Here is a 21370-nt window from a genome sequence, read left to right as displayed (position 1 = left end):
AAACAGTGACATAGGTAAGATGTCCTTTGTGCTTTCCTTCACTAGTCCTCTCATTTTCTCCCTGGCATCATCCTAAAAATTTTTAAGTTCACCATCTCATCTTTTCCCTGCTGTAAAGACCAGAATAACTATAAAGAAAATGTAATTTTGTTACCACCTTTAGTTACCACTTACCCAGTAGTAATCATACCAGATTTTTAGCAAGTGGAGTGTACAAACAGCACCCACCAGTACAGAAGGGGAAATGGAATTTTTATCTTACCACATTAAGGACTATTAAAAAATATTCACAGTTAATGTAATTAAGGCATATCTCTTTCTGTTTTTAACCAAGTTCCTCTTCAGTCCTAAGCTTGTACCACAATAAAATGTACAAAATCCTTAAGTTAATAGTAGACTCATTATTAACAAGTATGCTGCTCGAGAATTATACTTTAGGTAAATGAAATAATGTCAGAACTACTTTATAGCTTATCTTACAAATAAGATGATTGCCAAAGGTGCATTCTCTTCACTTTATGTGAAAAATTATAAAAGTACTATAAGTTTGATTGTTGCTCCACAACTAGCTGTGGAATTTCCCTAGGCTACTATTTGACAGAATGTTGGAGAAAGTTTTTCATCACCATCTCTCTTCCCATGCACCCTCATATTGTTCCCGCAGTTCTTAGTATGATCTGATTACAAATTAAAACACAAATAAATTAAGCAGTAACCCAAACAATTTTCCCTATTGACAGACGTTTTAAAATTTACGGTTAGGTATTAAATATTAATATAATCACGTCACCAGTTAAAAATAAAAATTTATTGATCCAAACTTATAGCCAAAAAACTTAAGCTAAGCAAAAACTTTATTTAAGCTTAATGCTCTTTTTAACTCCTGCACGAATGCCAGATAGTTCACCACTATAACGTTGCTCTTCTCTACGAACTTCACGAACCTGGCCTCTTCTGCGAATTTTGGCTCTTCTGAACTTCTCCCGGTGTTTCACTCTGGGATTCCGATCAATCTTCTTTCTCCTAGGTGTAAGTCCCCTATTTTTAGCAATCTGATAAGTAATGGCTCTCTTTGCATTTTGAACTTCAAGAGCCCGTTCCTCAGTACTATCTTCTTCTTTCTTTCTCTTCAATTTTTGTCTGTCTTCTATTTCTTTATAGTATTTCAGCGCAGCTTCATCAAAATCAGAATCATCAGAAAGGTCTGTAACAGCGGAAGCAGCAACAGCAGAAACAGATTTTGGCTTGGCCTTTGTGGATTTTGCTTTTAGATTCAGTTTTGCCTTTCCAGCACCATCTTTAAGTGTGAGCAGATGACGAATCTCAGAGGATAGCTTCTGATCCATAACTGACAGCTTGTTGATCAAATTTCGGTAGGTAACAAGCCTTTCTATGACAGGATGTCCATGTGCAGGGACTCTCCTAGCTTTCAGGATCAGATAAAAACTGATGTTGGAGCAGTAGTTCAAATAGAGGTTGTATTTGGTCCTCAGGTATTGGCTTCCTTTTCCAGGTGGAATGATCTTTTGCTCCACCAACTGTAGCAATGGCTCCAGCTCATCCTTCACCTCTGTCAACTTAACTTTCAGGTCATCTATCAGCTCCAAGAGCTCTGGCGATTCCTTTCGCAGCATCTTCAGCTTCTCTTTCACTGAAACTTTCGCCAAATCCTTCACGACCCGTGTCTCAACCTCATTTACCTGAGGTACTGCTTTTGCAAAAGCCTCCACCCAGGTAATTCCAAAATCGTCCTCTTGCAGAGCTTGGGCTAAACGCCGCTGAATAAGCTGTGCCTCCTCCTCCTCCTCTCTTTCCTCTTCCTCTACTTCTTGTTGACTCTGCCGGCCTCGGGACTTGGAACCATAGTCCGTGTCGTAGTAAAGTTTTTTCCTCTGACCCCACGACAAACTGGGATCCACCGAGGCCTCAGCCTCACTCTGCATGGAGCTCCCACCATCATCATCGTCATCCTCCTCATTCCCCGCACTCTCTTCATCTTCATCGTCCTCATCGGCGATATCTAGGGCAAGCACCTCCTCCTCATCGCCATCCTCTTCCTCGGCCCCACTCTCCACTTCGCTCCATCCCTTAGCCAAGGCAGCCTGAGATCGGGCCTCATGGAAATCATCTACCTTATCTTGGTAGTAGCTGGAGTCCCCTGGTGAGGGTGGAGATTCCAAATTGTCATCATTTTCGTCTGCTGGGTCACGACCTGCCTTAGCTCGCACAGCTGCCCACTTGGCCGCTCCGCGCCGCCGGGATTTCCCCACCATAGCTCGCGGTCTCAGCTTCTACAGCGACGTCTGGCTTTCGGTCACCTCTGACTTCCGCGCACGAGCCACGCGCTCCAGCAACAAACCTCTATTACAGCCACGCGCCCTCTCACCACACACGTCCGCGGGCACTCCAGTAGGATGCAGTTGTTTCCACCTCCTTCCGGCCCCCAGGATGCTCTCTGTGTGGCGTTTGAACAGGACTTCCGGTTGGTCCCTCAGGCCTTTCCGTGTAGGAACAATAGGAATAGGAAGTTCAGTTCCGCAGAGCCCTTTAGCCCAGCTTTTACTCTCGCGAGCCTGGGCGTCGCTAGGGGGACGGCCTGGTGAACCGCGAGGTGATGTCGCGGTGACCATTGGAGGGCGCTTTACCTCCACGCCTAGGAGAGGTCCCGGGGCGGTGCGGTGAGTTGTCATGCGCCTGTACCGGTTGTCACCGGCCTGGAGCCGAGTCCAAGTGTGGAAGATTTCCTTGTTTACTGGAATTGTTTTAGCTTCTCTGCCTATCCGTCTGGAAGTTAGTCAGGTTGTTTTTGTCTTCGCAACGTCCAAATACGACATTTCTGGGCCCCGTAGCCTGAGGCGGCAGCGGCGCCACTCCGCTCGGGAATCCTGGCGCGGGCGTCCGGGAGCTCAGGGCGGGCCTCCGGGCGGGTGGTAGCCCGCCTCCAGCTCCCTTTCCGCAGGGCTCGGTGACTTCATGAGATTTGTGTCCCTGAAGAGTTTCTGAGGGGTGACGGTGGGAAGGCAGAGCCGCGCTCTAGAGTTTGCCTCTTTCCGAGGAGCTCAAGTAGGCTGCAGAAGGCACCGCGATTTCTCTGCCTATTAGTGGAAGAGGTTCATTCTTCAAGATATTTTGGAAATGGCACATTTTAACTCTAAAGGGCGGACGCTTCATGAATTCTTCATCTCTTAATAAGCACAGGGCAGCGTGCTAGGCTTTGGGAGAACAATGGTGGGCGAAAGCAGACGCTGTTCCTGCAGTGGTGGAACTTGTGGTCCAGCTGGGGGCACGCGTTAATCAAGTCATCACGCAAAACGTGCCAGATTATAATTGGGGTGAGTACAGGGAACGCTTGTCCTGTGTTACCCAGGCTTCAGCTGCTGAAAATACTCAACCTGCCTTTTACATCGCTTTTTGTACACGCCATCCATCCCCCTTTACTAAACACTAAAGTGTTGAGTACTCCCGCCCAAATATGGGAAATTTCTGCTGTATTGAAGAGACAGTCTAAGCATCACCTCTTTGATCTCGTCTTTAATTCCCTTAGTCTTTTCCTCAGTTCTTCTGTATCACCTAGTAGACCTCAACGAACTATGGTATTGCAAGCACGCAATACAGGGTCTGGCACAGAGTAAGTGTTCAATGAAGATTTGTTTAATGAATAAGTATTGAAATTGCAGTATTTGATTATCTATTTTAGGTGCTCCATAAACGGAGTGAATGAATAATGCATAAGGTTGCGAACATCCTTAAGGGAGATAACCTGAGCTGGAATGGATTTTAGAATCATGAATTCCAATTCCAGTATCTTCACTGTATACATGTGGAAACAAAGACTTGAGTAGGTTGCATTAGCAAATCGAGCACAGAAACCTGGGATAGGGCTCCCACACCAGGCCCTTACATTCAGCTGTTATCAGTCCTTTGCTAATTCAATGTGAATGAGTTTCAGACCTTTTCCAGAGCATAGGCTAAAATGGGTGGATGAAAGTGTTTGAAGAAGAGGGTGGTAATAAGGGAAAAATCAGTCAAATTTGTCTTTAGGAGTATTTCTAGGACTAGAAGTGTGACAGGACTGCCCTGCAATCTTAGAGTAATTCAGGGTTTAAGTTTTCAGATATTACATATGATAGGTTCATATTCATTATATATGTTAGGTATTATGACACCTTCAGATGTGGGTAGTTGAAAGCTGAACTTGTGATAAGTTGCTAAAATTAATAGCGACATACAAGTTCTTTGCAGAAAGTGCAGTGTCATTAGGTTATAAAAAATAGTACAGTTTTTTAGAAAAATGGTATTTTGAACTAAATATTTTTAGTGTTAAAAGTTATCTTAAGCATTTAAAAACCTTTACAAGATTTTAGGAAATACAATTTAAAGAATAAAAAAGGTGTGGGTAAAAGTCTTATGTTCTGATAGTAAGCCCAGAATTCATTTTTGAATGTAAATTTTAATAGGTTTTGTCATTCAAATATTAACTGCTTATTAATTGTAGCAGAATGCTACATGCTGTAGTAGATCCAACGGTGAATTAGCCACAGTCTCTTCTAATCAGGTAGAAAAGAAGACATGCATACAGATTATGCTAAAATACAAGGCAGTGTGTGAGGTAAACCCAGTGCTGTGAGAGATCAGAGAGGTGAGAGATCATCTCTGGATTTTGTTATGGAAATGTTGCTTAAAGAATGTTGCATCTAAGCTGGGACTGTGATTAGATCCATGCTTTAAATGTATTAAATTTACATTATATGTAAGCATTGTTTTACTTAGGCACGTAAATCTCAATTTTTCTGTTCATTTTTATTGTTAATTATTTGAGAATTTGTAGTCATACTTAACAAAATGTGTATACTGTTATAGAGAAGGTAGAAAATATTTTGGATATTTTTAATGGAATGATCACATTGCTCTAATATTATTTGGTTTATACTATACATTACATTTCCTAACTATTTAAAATAAAGTTGCAATAACCAGTATATATTCAGAGAGTGTTGTATTCTCACATTCTCAGATCTTTTTGATGAACAGTTCAGAAGTTAGTTCTTCCATTCCAGCAACTCCCATAGTCTAATCTTCCATAGCCTAATCTTGGAATTATTTGCCATTTGTTGAGGAAATTGTTTTCTTAAAAATTTGTATTGCTGTGACTTACCTGGTGGTCCAGTGGTTGGGACTCATCACTTCAGGGGGCGTGGGTTTGATCCCTGTTTGGGGAACTAAGATCCAGCATACCACGCTGTCAAAAAAAAGAAAACAAAAATTTATTGCTGGAAAGACAGATTAATGCTTTATTATATCATAAGCCTATGCCAATTAAAAAGAAAAACAAAGTCCCCAGAGAAAATGCACAAATATTAAATAACATTTAACCATTATTTTTGTGGCAACTATAATGTATTATCAACTTGAATCTTTATTACATTATTGTGATGCCTGCTCAGGAGTTAGCACACTACACATAATGAGAGCCAACAGGTTTCTTTCTTTTTTTTTTTTTTAAGAATACACTTTTTGCCTTATTCTAAGCCTTTTGTAGGATTTTCTTACTGTAGAGGTAGGGGTTTATGAATGACACACTAGGTGATATTCGGATACTTTCTTCAGGGCATGAAATCAGGTTGTTTAAGATATTCTACCACCAGATTAGCTTAAACTGATCTCAATTTCTTCTGGATTTGCAGCAATAATAATAGCTAACATTGAGAGTAGTTATTATATTCCAGTACTGTTATAAGCTCTTGGCATTTAACCCTATGAGGAAGTACTATGATAATCTCTAATTTAGGAAACTGAGGCACATGGAGTTTAAACGAGGTCTTAAGACTGGTAAATAGTAGAACTAGATTTGAACGCAGAAAGTCTGGCTTTGGAATTCACACTATACTATAGCTAACTACTGTACTATATTGGCTTTCAAATATTCCCTTAATAGGTCTTTTCATTTGCAGTCTCTGCTGTACATTTGATTCAGCATCATCCAATAAATCTTCCTAGAATACCATTTCCCTCATCCCACACCCTTGCTCAAAATGCTTCAATGACTCTCCATTACTGTCAAAATAAAGTTCACAACATACATGGCCCTCCCACAGTTTTGCCTCAAAGCAACCTTTCTCGGCATACTTTTCATTACCTCCCTACTAAAATCTTCCATTCTAACTTAAATGCTCTACCACTCTTTATTCTCCAAACGTTGCTTTGCGATTTCCTCCTCTGTTTCTTTGCTCATCTTTTCAGTGTTCTCATAATTCCTTATGTAAAAAAGTTGCAAATCACTACAGACATCTTTTTGGCTAACAAATTCTCACACAGGTCCATAATGGGACCTGTATGAGGCTGTTTGAAAAGCTATTATTGATAGCGGGGTGTTGGAGACAACCTGGATGTCCATCCCTGGAAGAGCAGATCAATAAATGTCATGGGTGAACAGCATGGAATTTAGGAGCATAAAGTGACCATACAGCTTAGTTTGCTTAGTACAGCCTTGTTGAACTTGTTATTCTAGTATAATTATTAATAGCAACCCTTTTACTTTTATGATTTAGATGATAAAGTATATGGTCATCTTAACTATGCAATAAGTGGAAAGTGGATTATGTATCCACATATCAACATGAATGGATCTTAAAAGCAATGTGCTTAGGAACAAAAGTAAAAATGAGATATGTAATACAATGTGTGCAACAATACAACAGCACACATTTTGTAAGAACATATACAAACAAAATAATGTGCATTAAATACAAAAGAACAATTGCTTATGGAGGAGCAAAGAATGGGATGAGGCTTGGAGATAAGAAGAAATAGGAGAGGTATCAATACTTTCCATGGACCAATAATGATAATGTGCCAGGAACTGAGGAGAATGATTAACTGTTTGCATCCGAGGTTCAATTAAAATAAGGAAAACAAAACAAGCAGACAAAAAATGACCATATATGCCTCTAACTTAAAGTCCTTTAAAAGCTTCCCAACATCTATAGGATCAAGTTTATATTCCTTATAACCTCACTCCTGCATACAGCTTAAGCTTTACCTCCTACCACACTCTCACTGCTCATATGTATGGCATAGCCTTGTATGTGTACACAACATATGTACCATAGATTTAAATATTAGGCCAGGAGCTAAAGCCTTTATTGTGTAGCAACTGAGGGCTGACTAGAAAAAAAATTTATGTGGGTTGTGTTTCAAAAAGCTTCACCATCAAAACTACAGTTATCATTGTATCAATAATTAATATAGAAATAATTGTATCTACCAGGTTCTTCCTTAACCTGGTACAGGCTATGCTTTTTCTTGCTGCCTTTCCTTTACACATGTTGTTTTCTTCTATACTTTCTAGAGAATTCTTACTCATCATTTAAGGCTAGTTTTTTTTTTTTTTTTTTTTGGCCATGCGGGAGCTTAATTTCCTGAACAGGGATCCATCCCGTGTCCCCTGAATTGGAACCTCAGAGTCTTAACCATTGGTCCACCAGGGAATTCCAAGACTAATTTTGTTTTGTTTTGTTTTTGCGGTATGCGGGCCTCTCACTGTTGTGGCCTCTCCCGTTGCAGAGCACAGGCTCCAGACGCGCAGGCTCAACAGCCATGGCTCACAGGCCCAGCCGCTCCGCGGCATGTGGGATCTTCCCAGACTGGGGCACGAACCCGTGTCCCCTGCATCGGCAGGCGGACTCTCAACCACTGCGCCACCAGGGAAGCCCCCCAAGACTAATTTTAAATGTCACCTAAAAAGCCTTTCCTTGTCTCCTCAGACAGGATGAAGAACTTCCTCTTTTGCACTTCCATGCTTCAGATCTCTATTTATACTTACTGCTTTCCCTCCATTAAGTGTATAAGCCCCATTAAGGCTGGATCCAAGCTGTTATTTTTTTTAAATCCCTAGAATCTAGGTCAGTATTTGAGAAAATATGTTTCTAAACGCAGTGTCAGCATACAAAATAGTAGCCTTTAACGATTAATTGCAATGTCTTTTGTACTGCTCTGGTCCAGCACAGGTTTGTTTTTTGTGTTTTTTTTTAAAGTAACATTTAAAAACAAATATTTGGGGCTTCCCTGGTGGCGCAGTGGTTGAGAGTCTGCCTGCCGATGCAGGGGACACAGGTTCGTGCCCCGGTCTGGGAGGATCCCACATGCCGCGGAGCGGCTGGGCCCGTGGGCCATGGCTGCTGGGCCTGTGCGTCTGGAGCCTGTGCTCCGCAACGGGAGAGGCCACAACAGTGAGAGGCCCGCGTACCGCAAAAAAAATAAATAAATAAAAAAAATAAAAACAAATATTTGATATATGGCTTTGGTGAACTTAAGCTAATAATTAAATGTGTATTTCCCTTTCTTCCCAGTGTCACAGATTAGGTTATGATGACTGAATTTGTCAAAGAAGTAATTTTTTTTTAATGCCCAGAAGAAGTAATAATAGTCAAAATAATTTGATATGAGAGTAATAATGGGAAGATGTATTCTTGGTGTTAAAAGTGATCAGCCTATTTAGATAATTTAATATACCTCACAGAAACTCCTTGAATTACTTTTAGGTACAAAAAAAGAAGGATTATTTTTAGGTGTAAGAAAGAAAATAGAAAAGATGAAGCATAGTTGCCATCTGCTTTCATTTCTGTCAGAAACCACTTACTCTGAAACCAGTAAGTTATAGATTCTTTTTGCAACTAGGGTCTGTATCTATTTAAAGACACAAAAATCCTAAATGTGATTTGGAAGTAAAATATAGAACTTATACTGAAATATGAGATAAGCATATGAACCCTTGTAAGCTTTTAATTAAAAATGACTAGGTTTGATAGTGTTAATTACAAAATGAAGAATTTAATGAAATTGTGACACTACTTTCTCTTCCAAACTCTAATCCAACTAAATACTGCACAATTATTTTCTAAACATTATTTTAACCCCTTTTTGTTTTTTCTTGTCATGAGGAACCTTGTAGATACAATTATACATATAACTGTTGATTTAATGATAATTATACTTTGATGGTGAAGGTCTTTTGAAACACAGTTCATGTAATTTTTTTCTCTTTAGTCAGCCATCATTCTCTACAGTATAAAGCCCTCTTATCCTAATATTCATGGCCTGCCTATATCTGGCCCCAACTTATTTTTCTAGCTGCTGTCCTACTACTTTCATTGAGGAACTCTACATTGTAGTTAAACTAAAATGCACATTGTTCTTTTTGTCTTTTTAAGATTTCCTTCCCTTGACCTTTGCTTATGCTGCCCCACATCTCAATTCTTAGATGCCCTTCAAGGCCCAGCTAAAATCATATCTTCTCAAGGCTGTATTCTCTGATATGCTTCCTTCCTTTGGCATCTAATAGCCCTTTAACTCTTCCTATGTTAGGATTTTTTTTTAAATGGAAGTATAGTTGATTTACATTATTGTGTTAGTTTCATGTATACAGCTAAGTGATTCAGTTATTTTTTTCAGATTATATTCCATTATATGTTAGTACAAGATACTGAATATAATTCCCTGTACCATCCAGTAAATCCTTATTGCTTATCTCTTTTGTTTATAGTCGTTTATATCTGTTAATCCCATACTACTTTTGTCCCTCTCTCCCTCTCCCCTTTGGTAACCATAAGCTTGCTTTCTATGTCTGTGAGTCTGTTTCTGTTTTGTATATAGATTCATTTGTATTATTTTTTAGATTCTACATACAAGTGATGTCATATAGTATTTGTATGTCTCTGTCTGACTTACTTCACTATGTGTAGCATTCTCTGGGTCCATCCATGTTGCTGCAAATGGCAATATTTCATTCTTTTTTATGGCTGATTAATATTCCATTGTGGGTGTGTCTACACACACACACACACACACACACACCACACCACACCACACCACATCTTCTTAAGCCAGTTGTCTGCTGATGGGCACTTGGGTTGTTTCCGTATCTTGGCTATTGTTAAGTAGTGCTGGTATGAACATTGGGGTGCATGTATCTTTTCAAATTAGAGTGTTCATCTTTTCTGGATATATACCCAGGAGTGGGATTGCTGGATCATATGGTAGCTCTATTTTTAGTTTTTTTAGGAACCTCCATACTGTTTTCCATGGTGGCTACACCAATTTACATTCCTACCTACAGTGTTCCCTTTTCTCCACACCCTCTCCAGCATTTATTTGTAAACTTTTTGATGGTAGCCATTCTGACTGGTGTGAGGTGATACCTAATTGTTGTTTTGATTTGCATTTCTCTAATAATTAGCGATGTTGAGAATCCTTTCATATGCCTGTTGGCCATCTGTATGTAGTCTTTGGAAAAATGTGTATGTAGGTCCTATTTTGGGATTTTAAAACATTTTCTCCATTGTGTTGAGACTGTTTGTATACTTGTTGTATATTTTCTGCCAGATATATCACCATTCATCTCTGTAACCTTTATAATATCTGATACAGTTACATAGTAAGTACCGATAAATAGCTAATCAAATAATGAGAGTTAAATTGAGTTCTCTTAAATTTCAATAAGGTATTAGAAGTTAGTAAAAATAACTTCAGAATTTAATGAGTCTGAAAATGTGACATTGATCTATATCTATTTTTGATATTAAGAGATAACTTAGACTTTATGCTAGGAGCAAAGGGGAACCATTGGGGGGTTTTAAACAGGACAAGATTAGAGGATTGATGGGAAGAGCTAAGATTATAGAGAAGAAGTTAGTGTGAGGCTGTTACAGTCATCTAGGTGAAGAATTTTAGTGTCTAAACTAGGACCCTGGGAACAAAAATATAAGAAGTACACAGATTAACAGCTATTTAAGAGATGGTATTACAGGACTCAGTGTCTGATTAAGGATGAGGAGGTGAGCAGTTAAAGTGACTCGCAGGTTTTCTTGGACAACTGAGTGGATGATGGTACCCTCCACTAAGAAAACTCAAGAGGAAAGAGGTTACCAGGGGTCAGGAAACAGAAAAATAAGTTTTGGACATTGTGCATTTGAGTTATCTGTGAAGGGGTTTAAGTGTCTAATCTCTTCTAGACAGTAGGATATATGGTTCTGAAGCTTGGGGTGAGAATATGAACTAGAGCAAGAGATTTGGGTGTCTTCCACATTTAGTTGGAACATGAGACTATATTTTCTATTTAACTAAAAAACAAAATATGGTTTGGAGTTGTTTTTACGTAAGTAGCTAGCGTGCATGAATTAGTCGAACAGAAGGGATATACTACCTGCCTGCCACTACAGTTATAAGACTATCATCAAGTGTGAAATTTAAAAGGTTTGGATTAATAAATGAGCTATATGCAATTAAGTATGTAATTTTAAACCTATTCAAGTTTAAGACCTCTAAACTTACCCTGTAAAACTAAGCCATGAAAAATTACTAAAAACAACAGTAACAAAAAATACATCTGAATAAAGCTTTCATGTGTGCTCATCTCACATTTTTATCATGTTCAAAAGTTTTAGTCCCTGTCTGGGCTTTCTCCACTTGCTGTTGTCAATAATTGAATATTTGGGGAGATACTAATTACGTATTAGGCACTCTGCTAGGTGTCTTAAGTATATTATCATATTTAATTCTCACAATATATCTGTGATAAGGGTGCCATTATTATCCTCTTTTCACAGATGAGGCTCAGAGATGTGAAGTAATTTGCCTGAGGTTATATAACTGGTTGTTAAACCCAAGTCTGTCTCAATCTGAAGTTATTTTTTTAAACTATTTTATTATACTGTCTCTTAGTGTACATTTTATCACAATGAAAAACTTATGCCCAGAGACATATGCATTTCTGTTTCAATACGTACTGAAAAAACTTGAACCCTCAGATTTATAGACTAAGATTACTCAGAGATATGGTATCAATTTCAACCAATATAATGGCAGAAAAATAGGAGAATCAGGAGGCATCAGCCATATTGCATCTCTCCAGTTTTATTTTAGGGCCTGGGAAAGCATGAATTGAGTAGATTTGTTCAGAGTACAGGCAAATGTAGTCATAAAGTATAATTAGAGGATATCATTCAGAGATTGATCTATTGTTCCTTCATTGATTATTTTTGGGCAGGTTTCTTGTGTGGTTTTTTTTTCTATGATTTTGGTAAAATTGTTTATTCACTGTAAATTACTTTGTTTACTTCAACTTATTTTTGTTTACACTGATTGCCATATCAGAGCATTACTTCACATTGTGATTACTAACTATACAATTAATGTTCTATTATGCAATATTTGAAGTAACAGTGAACACATTACTTGTTTCCTTTCATATAAGTATAAATCACTGATAATATTGTGATGTTATATTTGAAAATTTGTTTCATGTTGCTAAAGAGCTGAATTGAATGAAGATATTTAATAATCAAGTATAATATAGTTATCTATACAAAATCATTACAACCATATCATATAATAATGCTAAGTTTACATCCATGTAAGTTATTTTAATTTTGCACAGCACACAGCACTGTAGTAGGTGCTTAAGGGTAAGTGTGTTGAAGCATATGAAATATATGGTCTCTGGACTCATACTGCCGTACTGAACTTTCGTTTCCTTCAATAGTCATGTTTTCTCTCAACTGCAAATTGTCAATGTTTTATTTATTCCTAGACCATAGTCCTCCCATTTTTGCCCTACTTCTACTCATCTTTCAATCTCAGCATAGATATTACTTCCTCTGGGAACCTCTCCTTGACCCTGCCTACCTCTCTCCCAACATCTGTGCTCCTATCGCACTTTGTACTTGTCATCATGTAAACTCATTTGATCAAGTGTCTTACCTATTTTGTTCACTTGTATCCCTGCCACATAGAGTTGATGCCAATAGATACTTCTTGAGAGAAAGAAAAAATGAATGACTGATCATTTGAATTAAGGGCCAGGTAAGCAGCATTGGTCTTGCAGACCACATATACACATTTGCTATAATGGCAACTTTATTTCAGTATCATAAAGAGAAAATAAATTTAAAATTTATTTTTAAATTTTTAAAATAAAAATATGTGGTTGCCTCCAATTATATGAGGAAATTATGAGCCAAAAAGATAGCTATATTAATTTCCTATTGGTGCTGTAATAAACATTGGTGCTATAAAAAAGTTAGCTCGGAATAATCAATTATTGCACATATTTTGGGCCAAAGCAACTTATTTGAAACTCTGAGAGAAATACAAAAGAATTATATAATAGTCTTGAAAGAATGCATCAGATATTTAAAAAAATTTCTTTGACTGGATATTCCTCACTATGGATTTATGCTTCCTTCTTGTTGTTGGGGGAAACAGACTTAGTATGGCACTTAAATATGATGTAAAAACTGAGTAAAAGAGTTAGGAACAAGAAAAATTTTATTTTCTTAACCATTTTCCTGAGTCTTTATGATTCCCTTTTGGTACTTCCTTATATCCTTTTAATGGGGTGCCAATTGCTACTGCTCTTTATGAACCCCTCTCTGCATCTAGAAAGTGTTTATTTATTTTTACTTTTTTAAACATCTTTATTGGAGTATAATTGCTTTACAATGTGTGTTAGTTTCTGCTGTATAACAAAGTGAATCAGCTATACATGTACATATATCCCCATATCCCCTCCCTCTTGTGTCTCCCTCCCACCCTCCCTATCCCACCCCTCTAGGTGGTCACAAAGCACCGAGCTGATCTCCCTGTGCTATGCGGCTGCTTCCCACTAGGTATCTATTTTACATTTGGTAGTGTATATATGTCCATGCCACTCTCTCACTTCTTCCCCGCTTACGCTTCCCCCTCTCCCATTCCCAAGTCCATTCTCTACGTCTGCATCTTTATTCCTGTCCTGCCCCTAGGTTCATCAGAACTATTTTATTTTTAGATTCCATATATATGTGTTAGCATATGGTATTTGTTTTTCTCTTTCTGACTTACTTCACTCTGTATGACAGACTCTAGGTCCATCCACCTCACTACAAATAACTCAATTTCGTTTCTTTCTTTTTATGGCTAAGTAATATTCCATTGTATATGTATATGTGCCACATCTTCTTTATCCATTCATCTGTCAGTGGACACTTAGGTTGCTTGCATACCCTGGCTATTGTAAATAGTGCTGCAGTGAACATTAGGGTGCATGTGTCTTTTTGAATTATGGTTTTCTCTGGGTATATGCCCAGTAGTGGGATTGCTGGGTCATATGGTAATTCTATTTTTAGTTTTTTAAGGAACCTCCATACTGTTCTCCATAATGGCTGTATCAATTTACATTCCCACCAACAGTGCAAGAGAGTTCCCTTTTCTCCACACCATCTCCAGCATTTGTTGTTTGTAGATTTTCTGATGATGGCCATTCTGACCGGTGTGAGGTGATACCTCATTGTAGTTTTGATTTTCATTTCTCTAATGATGAGTGATGTTGAGCATCTTTTCATGTGTTTGTTGGCAATCTGTATATCTTCTTTGGAGAAATGTCTATTTAGATCTTCTGCCCAGTTTTGGATTGAGTTGTTTGTTTTTTTGATATTGAGCTTCATGAGCTGCTTGATATTGAGCTTCATGAGCTGCTTGTATATTTTGGAGATTAATCCTTTGTCAGTTGCTTTGTTTGCAAATATTTTCTCCCATTCTGAGGGTTGTCTTTGCATCTTGTTTATGATTTCCTTTGTTGTGCAAAAGCTTTAAAGTTTCATCAGGTCCCATTTGTTTATTTTTGTTTTTATTAGAAAGTGTTAATTTATTTTTTATTTTATTTTATTTTTAAAATATTTATTTATTTGGTTGCACTGGGTCTTAGTTGCGGCTCGCTGGCTCCTTACTTACGTCACGTGGGCTCCTTAGTTGTGGCATGCGAACTCTTAGTTGCAGCATGCCTGTGGGATCTAGTTCCCTGACCAGGGATTGAACCCGGACGCCCTGCATTGGGAACGCAGAGTCTTAACCACTGCGCCACCAGGGAAGTCCCTAGAAAGTGTTAATTTAGTGTGAGATAAATTGTACACATATGAAGAAGAGTGATAAAAATGGAAAGTAATATGCCAACTTGTGTAAAATGATATAAAGAGATATAAGATGAATTTATTAGCAATGAAGAAACAGAGTAATGGTGTGAACAGGATGGGATGACATGAAGCAGGGAAGACTTACTAAAATTAGTTTAAAAAATTTTAGGATTTTTGACAAAGATTGGCAGGAAGAAAAACGAAATTTATGGTGAGGAAATAACAGAGTAAAAAAGATTCTGAAACAGGAGTTAGCAAATCATATATAGGAAAAGGAAAGCAGACATATTTGACTAGAGCAGAGGCCTCCCTTGAAAATAAATTAGAATTTCCTTAAAGCAGCAAGGGACCAGACCACTGGAGTTAATGGATTGGAAGGAGTATATTGTTGTTTGAGGGGTTTCCTGGAAACCTTGTTTATTATTTTGTCTCAAAAATTATCATGGGGCCTCCCTGGTGGTGCAGTGGTTGAGAGTCCGCCTGCCGATGCAGGGGATGCGGGTTCGTGCCCCGGTCCGGGAGGATCCCATATGCCGCGGAGCGGCTGGGCCCGTGAGCCATGGCTGCTGAGCCTGCGCGTCCGGAGCCTGTGCTCCGCAACGGGAGAGGCCACAGCAGTGAGAGGCCCGCGTACCGCACAAAAAAAAAAAAAAAAAAAAAAAATTATCATGAAATCTAAACCATTGTTTTTCAAATGAATTTTTGGAGATAGGCTGTTTGTAAATTAGGACCAGCCCAGAAGGTACTGTGGTGAGAGGGAAGAGCTCTGTATAATGGTCAAATGACTAATATGTATTATCCCAAATAGCAGTTCTGTGAAAAGCCACTGCAGGTGCAAGTTTATTTAAAAACAGACTACAACACAGGTGCAATTCTCCTTATAAACATTTAACCACAAAACACTACCCTGAAAGTCTATGTGGAAAGCCATTGGGAAAGAAAGATAATTCAGTTTTTTGTTTGTTTTAATTTTTAAAAGAGTTGAGGATGAAGTTTCTTTCTCATAGTTTGAATTCTTTTTAAATTTAGTTTTTGCTTCCTGATATCTAAATATAAATTTTACATATGCTGTGATTGGAGGCAGATCAATACTTGAAGAAATTCTGTATGCAAGAACCAAAATGTTTAGGGTTAAAAAATATCAGTTAGAAGAAATTCCTCCATACAGATGTGAAAAAAATACTATTGATGAGTTTTGGTTTTGTGGGAAGTGAAAGAGACTAGAAGTTAAGAGGCCTAATGCTCTACTGTTAGCTTTAGAATGACTAAGAGTGACTGAAAAATTCAAAATAGATTCTAAACTTGTACAATGTAAATGGGAAAAAAGTTACTCTTAAAAATATAAAGAAGTGCATGGTGTCATTACTATGGTTTTCCCCTTCATCATTTTGTTGTAGCTCCAGGGTCCTTTTTGTTTGTTTGTTTTTTGCTATTGTCCTGGGCAGGCCAAGCTCTTTCCTATCTTAGGCCTTATACTTGCTGTTTTCTTTCTTCTTGGGATAGTATTTGTCTGAGTCTGTGGAAGGCAGAATAATGTCCCCTCAAAAATGTTCATGCCCTAGTCCCTAGCACCTGGAACCTGTTACCCATTACATAGCAAAAGAGACTTTCAAATGTGATTAAAGGTATGGGTGTGGGCCTTACAATGGGGAGATTATCCTCAATTATCTGGCTGGGCCCATTGGAATCACATGAGTCCCTAAAAGCAGAGAACGTTCCCTAGCTGGAAGCAGGAGAGATATGGCAAAAGCCCAGGTTAGAGACGTTTGAAGCATGAGAAGGACTTGACCCACTGTTGCTAACTTTGAAGATCAACGGGGCCACTAGTCAGGGAGTGTTGTCAGCATCTAGAAGCTGAGAACAAATTTCAGCTGAGAGCAGGCAAGGGAATGGGGACCTCAGCTTTAAAAGTGCAAGGGACTGAATTCAACCAACAATTTGAATGAACTTGGCAGTAGATTCTCTACCAGAGCCTCAAGATAAGTTAAGACTCAGGCTGGCTGACACCTAGGTTTCCACATTGTGAAATCAGAGTGGAGGAATTAGCTTACCCAGGCTTCTGACTTAAAGAACTGTGAGATAATTCATTTGTGTTGTTTTAAGCCACTCAATTTATGATAATTTGTTATAGCAGCATAGAAAGCTAGTTCAGGCTCCTCACTTGCTCCTGTTTCAGCTTAGATGTTACCTCTTCAGAGAGCCCTTTCCAGAGTATGTCTTCTATAGTAGGCTACATCAACCCTACCCCAGATGCTCTCTGTCACACTACAGTTGTCCTCTGGTATCCGTGGGGGATTGGTTCCAGGACCCCCTGGGGATACCAAAATCTGTGGATGCTCAAGTCCCTTATATGAAATGAGATTTATATAAAATGGGTCTGCAGATTGCAGATGTGGAACCTGTGGATGTGGAGGGCCGACTGTACTTTGTTTATCTGCTTCATTGCATTTATTGAAAACTGTGATTGTTTTATTTATTTTTCTCATCTGTCTTCTCCACTAGAGTATAATCTCTGGGAAGGCAGGGACAGGTTAGTCATGGTCACCTGTATCTTAGCACCAAGGATACAACATATTAAATACATATTAGGTGGCAGCATACATTTTTTGAAAAGTAATTTTTGGTATATAGGCATACCTTGTTTTATTACACTTTGCTTTATTGTGTTTTCTACAAATTAAAGGTTTGTGGTAACCCTGCTTTTGAGCAAGTCTATTGGTGCCAACAATGTGTGCTCATTTTATGTCTTTGTGTCACATTTTGATAATTCTTTGACTATTTCAAACTCTCCACCAGCAAAATTACAACTTGCTGAAGGCTCAAATGATGGTTAGTATTTTTTTTTTAGCATAAAGTACTTTTCAAAAAATTTTTTTTCTGGCTGCACCACATGGCGTGTGGGATCTTAGTTCCCTGACCAGGGATTGAACCCATGTTCATCTTAACCACTGGACCACCAGAAAGTCCCTAAAGTACTTTTAAATTAAGGTTAATACTTTTTTCTTTTTTAGACATAATGTTATTGCACACTAAATAGACTAATGTATAGTATAAACATAATTTATATGCACTGGGAAACCAAAACATTCATATGACTCACTTTATTGCAATATTCACTTTATTGCAGTGGTCTGGGACCAAACCTGCAATATTTCCAACGTATGCCTATAATAGTAAATGAAATAACTCCAAATGGGGTAGTAGAGACTTTGTGACAAACCATAGTATATCGACATTATGGAATATTACATAACTACTTCAAAGGTTAACATGTGTTCTATATCAATTTTTGGAAATTGGTGTATAAAATATACAAGTGACAAAGAGGAACACAAAATAATTTGCACAAATGTATAATCATTAAAATGCATTTATATAGACTTTTAAAGATTAGAAATTAATTTTGGAAATAAAGTTTAGTATCCTTAATTCTGCCCTTAATTCTAAGCATTTGCTTAACCTGTAATAATATGCAAAATGTGAGGCCATCATTTAATTCTTAAGCTACAAAATAGATCCAGGGTTAAGATTCTGAAAGGGAAGGGATAGGCATGCACTGTTTGGAGTGCTAATTGGTCTTTCTTTGATACTGACTCAATTATCTTTAACTTATTATGAATATATAAGTTGTAAAGGATAATATAACAAACACCCATATACTACTACTTGATTCAAGAAACAAAACATTACAAATCCAATTGTAATTGCTTGTTTACTTCTTACCATTATTAAGCATATCTTTAAAATTCTTTTGATAATGATTCTCAATAAGTTACATTTGCTTTTGTGGAATTGGAAGGAGAGTGCTGTACAGGTGTTTTGGGAAGTCCAGAGCAACCCAGCCAGGAAGGATCTCCCCTTCCAGGGGAGAAATAGATTACCAGTAGATCAAGGGCTTTAGCTTGCATTTGTCATAGAAAAACTCCCTCTTCAATCTTTGTGAGTAACTTTACGTACAATGGATTTGTGGAACTTTGAATGACTATAGGATGTTTTGGGGCTTCTAGGATGTTTAAAATTAATTGGTAACAATTATATATTTATTATACTATTTATAAATACACAAAGAATTTTCCACTTTTTTTTTGGCTGCTTCTGGTTGCAGCACGCGGGATCTTTGTTCAGGCATGCGGGCTCTCTCGTTGAGGAGTGGGAGCTCAGTAGCTGTGAGGTGTGGGCTTAGTTTGCCCCACGGCACGTGGGATCTTAGTTCCCCGACCAGGGATGGAACCCGCATCCCCTGCGTTGGAAGGTGGATGCTTTACCACTGGACCACCAGGGAAGTCCCCAGAATTTTCCACCTTATCTTGCTTCACTTCTCTTGGAGATCATTTTTTTTTTTTTTTTTTTTTTTTTTCTTTTTGCGGTATGCGGGCCTCTCACTCTTGTGGCCTCTCCCGTTGCGGAGCACAGGCTCCAGATGCGCAGGCCCAGCGGCCATGGCTCACGGGCCCAGCCGCTCCGCGGCATATGGGATCCTCCCAGACCGGGGCACGAACCCGTATCCCCTGCATCGGCAGGCGGACTCTCAACCACTGCGCCACCAGGGAGGCCCGGAGATCATTTTTGCAGTTAATGATTCTTGGATCTTTCCTCCAGTGCTAATATGATCTTCCCTCAGTTTATTTTCCTATGTTAATCCAAAAATTACTTTTGTATTGTCTAGTGTCTCAAAGGTATAGAAAATAGATATATAGTATATAGAGAGAAGGTGTAAAGGCTTTGTTTCTGATGACTCTGTAACATATTTTAGAAGTTATTTTTTGGAGCTGATTTGGGCAATACTATTTACTACCAAAACCTGTTTTTCATATAAAGTTCAAGGGCAAATTGGAGCAATGAATTGTTAACACTAAATGTAGAATTTAATCCATTAGAAGGAAAATCAAGAGTGTTCAGCTACTTCTTGGATTTAAAGCCAAGAAGGCTATTAAAAAATATCATCCTTTTAAGTGTTTAACTGGCAAACTGCCAGGATCTCAAGGATCCTTTTATATTATGGAAGACTTTCAAGGAGAGAAATCACATGATATTAAAGATAGAGGCTAAGGAGAGATTGATTACTTATGATAAGTATTCATGCTCTCCTTATGGATGAAATGGAGAATTACAGTCTGTGTGATAGTATGGTATTAACTTGATAGTGTGGGTTAACTTGAAATGAACTACTATACCCAAAATGTGCTTATTAATGAATTGTTGTTAGCTTGGAGGTGGGACTTTAGATGTATGCCATAGAAGTCTATCTTCAGCACTATGCCACTGTACATTTTTTTTTTTTTTTTTTTTTTTGCGGTACGCGGGCCTCTCACTGCCTCGGCCTCTCCCTCCGCGGAGCACAGGCTCTGGACGCGCAGGCCCAGCGGCCATGGCCCACGGGCCCCGCCGCTCCGCGGCATGTGGGATCCTCCCAGACCGGGGCACGAACCCGCGTCCCCTGCATCGGCAGGTGGACCCTCAACCACTGCGCCACCAGGGAAGCCCTACTGTACATTTTTATTACTGACTTAAATGAGGATTCTGATGGCATGTATATTAAGTTTGTAGATGCTGTGGAGCTAAGAGAAATAACTAATGTGCCAGGTTTCAAAATCTGGACTCAAAAAGAATCTAATAGGTTGTAATGTTGGTCTGAGTTTAGTAAGAGAAAACTTAGGGACCAATGCTAAATCTCATACCCAAATCCCAACTGTTCAAGTATTAAATGTGAGGAAGTTATTACTTTATAGAAACACTATTTTTTTTTCCAACAGAAGGTTCACATATTTATTACTGAGCTACACAGTGAGCAGTGGTGAGGAAAGATCAAGAAAAGAGGAGACAGCATCAAACACAGGCAGCTGTTCCAGACACTAATGATGTTCTGATGCGGTAAGATACAGTTGACCTTGATAGCATAAGTGTGTGCCACTTCATATGTGAGGCTCTTTACAGACCAAGCTTGGTTCTTCTCCAATGTCTTCTCTTAGAGTTGTACCTGATTTTATTACCAGTTTTCATTTGAATCCACTGGGGAATGGGACGATTCTGCTTTTGTTTCTTGGCCAGGAATCGCTTGATCCTGAAAGTCTTGTGAGAAGACATGGCAAGGAGCAAATCCAACTGCATATAGGATGGCGGACAAGAGAAAAGACTAGAAACACTTATTTTTTGAAAGAAGATTTTAGTTGACTGACACATAATAGAAGCCAATAGAGTAACACAGTTGTCAAAAAAGAGATACTATAATCTTAAATATCATTTATTGAAAAATCTTATATTCCTGCTGTGTTTTGTACTTGGTCAAATAACACTTGGACAGTTGTATACATATCTGGACATTACACTTTAAAAAGTGACATTGACACTATGGAACCTGTCCAAAAAAGAGATTAATAGTATTAGAGGACTTAAAATTAGACACAGTTTTCAATGCCTTGTGAAGATGT

The 21370-nt window shown here is 38.4% G+C and overlaps 3 protein-coding genes across 3 annotated transcripts; 1 reads left to right on the top strand and 2 right to left on the bottom strand.

Moving 5' to 3' along the window:
• Positions 1–789: 789 nt before the first annotated feature.
• Positions 790–2432, bottom strand: UTP3 (UTP3 small subunit processome component). The gene has a single exon (XM_081224418.1). It carries the CDS (start codon positions 2271–2273, stop codon positions 855–857), a length of 1419 nt encoding a protein of 472 aa, XP_081080544.1. The 5' UTR covers positions 2274–2432; the 3' UTR covers positions 790–854.
• Positions 2275–20798, top strand: LOC308612147 (uncharacterized protein; the record flags this gene model as incomplete). Its single annotated transcript, XM_081224445.1, has 2 exons — positions 2275–2678; positions 20696–20798. The coding sequence occupies exons 1-2, from the start codon at positions 2449–2451 to the stop codon at positions 20796–20798; spliced, it is 333 nt and encodes a 110-aa protein (XP_081080571.1). The 5' UTR covers positions 2275–2448.
• Positions 20799–20870: 72 nt separating this feature from the next.
• Positions 20871–21147, bottom strand: LOC308612154 (large ribosomal subunit protein eL39-like; the record flags this gene model as incomplete). Its single annotated transcript, XM_081224459.1, has 1 exon — positions 20871–21147. The coding sequence occupies exon 1, from the start codon at positions 21120–21122 to the stop codon at positions 20871–20873; it is 252 nt and encodes an 83-aa protein (XP_081080585.1). The 5' UTR covers positions 21123–21147.
• Positions 21148–21370: the final 223 nt, after the last annotated feature.

This window comes from Mesoplodon bidens (genome assembly GCF_964165515.1).
Source record: "Mesoplodon bidens genome assembly, chromosome: 1".
NCBI lineage: Eukaryota > Metazoa > Chordata > Mammalia > Artiodactyla > Ziphiidae > Mesoplodon > Mesoplodon bidens.
This window is presented reverse-complemented; position numbering and strand designations above follow the sequence as displayed.